Here is a 7,034-nt window from a genome sequence, read left to right as displayed (position 1 = left end):
AGCCACCATGTGGTTGCTGGGATTTGAACTCAAGACCTTCAGAAGAGCAATCAGTGCTCTTAACCACTGAGCCATCCCTCCAGCCCTGTTTTTTTTTTTTTTTTTTTTTTTTTTTTTTAATTTTAACTTAGTGAAAAACAATAACCACAAAATAAATGGGTAAGGAAGCAGTCAATAAAGTGCTTGCTATACAAGCATGAGGACCGGAGCTCCATCAGAAGCATCACGCAGAAAGCTGGGCTTGGTTATGCGCACTCTGAAGGCAGAGGTAGGAGGATCCCTGGGGCTTGCTGGACACCCAAGCTGGCTGAGTTGGCAAGCTCCAGATTCAGTGAGAAACCCTGCTGAAACAGATGAGGTAGAAAGCCATGAGGAAGGTGCCTAACATCTTACACAAAATGTGGGAGGTTTTAGCCAACATAGCAGGTTCTACCATTCAGCTATACTCTTAGTGCTCATGGTCACTACAGGGTTTGTTTGTTTGTTTGTTTGTTTGTTTGTTTTTAGTTAAGTCTGATGGTTTTAGTTATTGTAGTTTTATAGTGAGTTTTGAAGTTTAGAAGATTGACTCCTCCAGCTTTTGGTTGTTTTTTTTTTTCCAGGATTGTTTTGGTCTTATGGAACCAGTGCAGTTCCATGTGAAGTATAGCATCAGCTTTTTTATTTTGCACTAAAAACTACCAGATTTTCATAAAGAGGTCAATGAAATAGCTACATTAATAGAGATTTTTATGTTTTTTCATTGGAATTTGTTTCCGTTGTTGTAGAGATATAAAAATGTTACCTTGACACCATCTACACTCCTGGGAAGAAAGTCTCCATAAGAGATTGGATAGATTAGGTTTTCCTGGGGAAATATCTGTAGGGGTTTATCTTAGTTATATTAATAAAGGTAGAAACTCTTCCCTAGAAGGGATCCTAGAGTGTATAACAGTGAAGACAAGCTGTACACAGGCAAGCTGTACACAGGCATGCTGTACACAGGCAAGCTGTACACAGGCATGCTGTACACAGGCAAGCTGTATACAGGCATGCTGTACATAGGCATGCTGTACACAGGCAAGCTGTACACAGGCATGCTGTACACAGGCATGCTGTACACAGGCAAGCTGTACACAGGCATGCTGTACACAGGCATTCTGTATACAGGCAAGCTGTACACAGGCATGCTGTACACAGGCATGCTATACACAGGCAAGCTGTACACAGGCATGCATGCATTAGTTCATTGCTCTCTGCTTTCAACTGGGTTTAACATGACCATTTATCTCTGAAAGTTTGCTGCTGTGATTTCCCTGCCAGGATGGACTATAACCTGGAACTGTGATCCAAATAAACCCTTCTCCCTTAAGTTGCTTTTGTTACAGCAGCAGGAAAGGAAACTAAAACCCAGTGTAGCTCAGGCTGGGCTGATACTTGCAGTGATCCCCCTGCTTCAGCCTCCTGAGCTGCTGAGATTAAAGGTGTGCTTCATCACCAACTAGCCTAATGCTTTCTTTTTCTTAATTTTATTTATTAAGGAGAGGGGAGGAATATTGAAATTGAACCAAGATTTGAAATCCTGAATCTGGACAGCATTTTCATTATCAGGAAAAAAAAAAATCACTAGAAATCACTACTGAAAAATGGTTCAAATAACATCTCATGTGGTCTTAAATTAATTTGTAGGGAGTATGAGCCCTTAGACAGTTGAAAAAAACCACACCAGTCATTATTTTAACCTTTGGTTATATTTTCCTTTGGGGGGACAAAGGGGTGGGGAGGTGTGTGTGTGTGTGTGTGTGTGTGTGTGTGTGTGGTGTGGTGTATGTTTGGTGTGTATATATGTGGTGTGTGTGTGTGTCTTAACGGGTGATTGCCCAGCTCAGATTTTCCCTCAGACATGCCTGTGGGAGATTGTCTTGTTTATTGATGTAGGAGGGCCCAGCCTCTGTGGTGGCACCATTGTCTGGACAGGTGGTCCCGGGCTGTATAAGAAGCCCAGCTAATCATGAGCCAACGAGCAGTATCCCTCCCTGGTTTCTGTTTTGAGTTCCTGCTCTGACTTCCCTCAGTTGTGGACTGTAACCCACCATTTCCTCCCCTAAGTTGCTTTTGGTAAGAATGCTTTGTCACAGCAACAGACAGAGGACGAGAAGAGGTATTTCAGGTGTTGGCCAAAACAGACTATTTTCAAGTGTGGTGGCATATGACTTTAATCTCAGTCCGCAGGAGGCAGAAGCAGCAGAGGGAGTTTTAGGACAGCTAGAGCTATGTAGACAAGCCCTGTCTCAAAGAAAAAAGGGAGGAAGGAGGACGGGGGAGGAGAGGGAAACGGAAAAACAAAGAAAGAAAGGAAATTTAATATTGTATATCATTTCTAAGTCTAGTCCTCTATATACTTTATATAACTCAGGCCTTTCCTGACTTGTTAAGGTTTCCTTGCTTCGTGTTAATCTTTCCCATTCTTTAAATATGTAAGTATCTTAACATAGGGCAAAATCTTATCATACAGAAATCCTTTAAGACTAAAAATGTCTGGTGGACGTGGTAGCGCACGCCTTTAATCCCAGCACTCGGGAGGCAGGGGCAGGCGGATTTCTGAGTTCGAGGCCAGCCCGGTCTACAGAGTGAGTTCCAGGACAGCCAGCGCTACACAGAGAAACCCTGTCTCGAAAAACCAAAAAAAAAAAAAGACTAAAATGTCTTTTTTTTTTTTTTAGTTCATTTTTTAAACTAATACTTGGTGAGTTTTTAAATTTTTTTGTATTATTTTATGTACATTTCTGTTCTGCCTGCATGTGTGTCTGTGTGAGGGTGTCAGATACCCCTGAAACTGGAGTTACAGACAGCTGTGAGCTGCGTGTGGGTTCTGGGAATTGAACTGGGGTCCTTTGGAGGAGCAGCCACTGCTCTTAACCTTGGAGCCATCTCTCCAGCCCAAATGTCATTTTTCTTGCGTCCTTCTGACATTCGATTTTTCTATTTACTGCCTCCCTTTTTTAATATCATGAAACATTTAACATTAGCAAATAAATGAACCATCTTATTTAAAAAACAATTAAGTTTAAACTGTATCTAAGGCATGTGACAGATTAAGATCACTTGTATGCCTATTGTTATACTATGAGGTTTGTAAGTCCCCAAGCAAAGCTCATAGAAAACACAGGCCAGCCTGCAGTGGTAATCCCGTTACTTCCTTCTCAGCCTGTTACCCTCTTGCAAAGTGCTCAATAAACAGATTTTCCTTGACGACGAGGAGGAAAATGAAAGCACATGCCAGCTAAAAGCCTTTATGTTCTCTAATGTTCAGGGACTGACCTGTAATGGTACTTTTGCTTTTGAATGAGCAGTAATTAGCAGATAGAGAGGCAGCGGGAAGATAGCAGATCCAGTGTCTATGTGGCAGCCGAGATCACCTGAGGAGCCCCTGTTAAAGCTGTCATGCTGGAGTGACAAGATAGGTAGGAGACTCCAGGCAGGGTCCTAGGTCTTCTCCATGGATAAACTTCTAGCTATCTATTTTTACTCCAAGAGTATTTCTATCATAGCATAAAAAAACAGTGACTTTTAGGGGCTGGAGGGATGGCTCAGTGGTTAAGAGCACTGGCTGCTCTTCCAGAGGACTTGGATTTAATTGTCAGTGTCCATGTGGTGGCTCACAACCAGCCGTAACTTTAGTTCCAGGGGGTCAAATGCCCTCTTTTGGACTCACATTGTACACATGTAGTACACAGACGTACATCCAAGCAGTATACCCATATACATTAAAAACAAAAACATGGTAGTTTGAATGAGAGTGTCAGCCATAGGCACAGATATTGAACACTTGGTTCCAGCTGGTGGCGCTGTTTGGGTAGGTTTAGGAGGTATGGCCTTGCTAGAAGAGAGATATCACTGGGGGGCCTGTTTGGGGTCTTATTTATTTGCTTGCTTGCTTACTTTTTTGTATTGGGGGGTTATTTGTTTGGTGTTTTTTGTTTGTTTGTTTGGTAGTTTTAGACAGGATCTCTTTATGTGGTCCTAGAGTTTGCTGAGCCTAGCCTCTGCCTCCTGAGTATTGGCATTAATGTACCACCACTCTCATTTTGAAGTTTTACAAGCACACTCCCATCTCTGCTCCGTGTTTGCTGTTTAAGATGTGTGCTCTCCCAGCACTCGGGAGGCAGAGGCAGGCGGATTTCTGAGTTCGAGGCCAGCCTGGTCTACAAAGTGAGTTCCAGGACAGCCAGGGATATACAGAGAAACCCTGTCTCGAAAAACCAAAAAAAAAAAAAAAAAAAGATGTGTGCTCTCGGCTTGCTTCACCAGCCACCAGGCCTGCTGCTGCCATGTTCTCTTTATCTTATGAGCCCTGCCCTCTGGAACCATAAGGCAAACTTCCTTCTGTAAGTCGTAGTGGTCACGGTGTTCTAGCACAGCGATAGAAAGGCACCTTTAAATTTTATAAGTTCCCCTTAAGGGGATAGGAATTCCGTAGGAAGATCAACATAGTCAATGAACCTGGACCCTTGGGGCTCTCAGAGACTGACCCACCAACCAAAGAACATACATGGGCAGGACCTAGGCCTCACTGCACATATGTAGCAGATGTGCAGCTTGGTCTTCATGTGGGTCCCAAATAACTGGAGCGGGGGCTATCCCAAAAGCTGTTGCCAACAGTGAGTGGAATGTGAAGTGAATAAGTAAAATTCTAATGAATTAATTAATAAATTAAAAGCTTTGTAAGGTCATAGATATATGGTGGCCAGCACCCCCAGCCAGAGAGGATCAACCTGACAGAGGGGCCGCTTTTATCTGTGTGGCTTTCAGGGATCTTTTCAGACCTTGAAAGTCGGTACCCTTATCAGAATGTACCAGCACGGGAGAACAGGCAATCCTAAGAAACTCCAAGTGTCCACATTCTTTCAAAGAGCTTTTTGTGGGATAAGGAAAAACTACGATTGATATTTTTCTTTAGAAGCCATTTCATTATCCTCCAGTCTAAATCTAGGCCAGGACTGAATGCAGAAAAGTACCAGGCCTTTCTTCCTTTGAAGGTCTGGATAAATTGATACAGTTAGGGGTGCATTCTTGCTGTCCAAGACAAAAAGATCCATCATACACTGAAAAGTCTTCCATTTCTCCATCCCTCTTAGCTGCTGAGCTATCCCTCTAGCCCCCTAATTCATCTTTTAAAAGGAAAAAAACAAAAAACAAAAAAAGAGAAGATGACATCCTAAATGTAGTCCTTGTAGAGTCTTTCTCAGCCCCTGACTATTATTCCTATACTGTTCCTCCTCCTTCTCCTCTTCCTCTTCCTCCTCTTCTTCTTCCTCCTCATCCTCTGCTTCCCACTTTCTCTCTCCCCTTTCTTCTCCCTCTTCTCTTCTCTTCCCTTTCCATTTTTGTACTACAGACAAATTCTTTTTTTTTTTTTTAAAGATTTATTTATTATATGTAAGTACACTGTAGCTGTCTTCAGACACTCCAGAAGAGGGAAGTCAGATCTTGTTATGGATGGTTATGATCCACCATGTGGTTGCTGGGATTTGAACTCCGGACCTTCGGAAGAGCAGTCAGGTGCTCTTACCCACTGAGCCATCTCACCAGCCCTACAGACAAATTCTTAAAATGAACCAACACATATAACTAGACAGCAGGGGCTGTAGCTACAGCAAAGTTCTCTTCTGACCAGGCACGCACGTGGTACATAAACACAGGCAAACTTTCACACTTATGAAACAAGCAAGACAAATCAGCCAAGTTATTATAGAAAAACAATAAAAAGAAGTAAAAAACTATTAGATTAGATGATTTTCCTTTTTGGTTGTTTTTCTAGTTTGATCTTTTGTTTTGTTTTGGTTTTTCGGTTTTTCGAGGCAGGGTTTCTCTGTGTAGCTCTGGCTGTCCTGGAACTCACTCTATAGACCAGGTTGGCCTCCAACTCAGAGATCTGCGCCACCACACACAACTAACATAGTTTTCTTTTTCTTTTTCTTTTTCTTTTTTTTTTTTTTTCCCAGAGCTGAGGACTGAACCCAGGGTCTTGCGCTTGCTAGGCAAGCGCTCTACCACTGAGCTAAATCCCCAAACCCATAACTTAGTTTTCTTTGTTGTGTTATTTGAGATTGAACCTATAGCTTTGTGCATGCTAGGCAAATAGTCATCTGTTGAGCTACAGCCCAGTCTGTTTAATCTTTATGTTTGGGAAACGATATTTTTGTTTGAAGTTGGTCTTTGTAGCCCAGGCATGCTTCGAAGCCTACACTACTCTTAGCATCTTGAGTGCAGAGTGTCAAGTTGTATCTGGCTTGTTGCTTTGTTACTATTCCCTTCTCCCCTTCTCTGGGAATCACACAGTTTTTATGTTGGGGAGTCATTTATGATTTTAAATGTGATTTGAATTTTTTACTTATTTTTCTTGTGCTTTACAGAAAGAAGGCCTTTCTAAATTCAACAAGATTTATGAATTTGACTATCATCTGTATGGCCAGGTAAGTGCTGAAGTGTTTCTATCATAAAGCTGACGTATAAGACAGGCATGACAGCTAGCCTATGATAATCCTAGCATTTGGGAAGCTGAGGCAGGAGGGTTATTTTTACCTTGCAACCTAGCCAGGTGTCTTAGTTAGGGTTACTATTGATGTGATGAAACACCATGACCAAAGAAACTTCAGGAAGAAAGTGTTTATTCAGGTTAGCTTCCATATCACAGTTTATCATCAAAGGAAGTCAGGATAATTACTCAGTTAGAGCAGGAACCTCGAGACAGGAGTTGATGCAGAGACCATGGAGGAGTGAGGCTTACTGGCTTGCTTATCAGCCTGCTTTCTTATAGAAGCCAAGACCACCAGTCCAAGGGTGGCACCACCCAGAATGGACTGAGACCTCCCCATCAGTCACTAATTAAGAAAATTTCCTAAGCCAGGCATGGTGGCGCATGCCTTTAATCCCAGCACTCAGGAGGCAGGGGCAGGCGGATTTCTGAGTTTGAGGCCGGCCTGGTCTACAGAGTGAATTCCAGGACAGCCAGGGCTATACAGAGAAACCCTGACTCGAAAAACCAAAAAAAA

At 42.5% G+C, this 7,034-nt stretch overlaps 1 protein-coding gene across 1 annotated transcript in view; it reads left to right on the top strand.

Moving 5' to 3' along the window:
* Positions 1 to 7,034, top strand: part of Top3a (DNA topoisomerase III alpha) — a 37,108-nt gene that overhangs the window by 6,263 nt on the left and 23,811 nt on the right. Inside the window, exon 2 of the mRNA XM_021212260.1 lies at positions 6,396 to 6,455. Within this exon, the coding sequence (XP_021067919.1) occupies positions 6,396 to 6,455 (60 nt within the window). The remainder of the gene's footprint in view (positions 1 to 6,395; positions 6,456 to 7,034) is intronic.

This window comes from Mus pahari, chromosome 14 (genome assembly GCF_900095145.1).
Source record: "Mus pahari chromosome 14, PAHARI_EIJ_v1.1, whole genome shotgun sequence".
NCBI classification, from domain to species: Eukaryota; Metazoa; Chordata; class Mammalia; order Rodentia; family Muridae; genus Mus; species Mus pahari.
The sequence above is the reverse complement of the archived record's forward strand: the minus strand, read 5'-3'. Positions and strand labels throughout refer to the sequence as shown.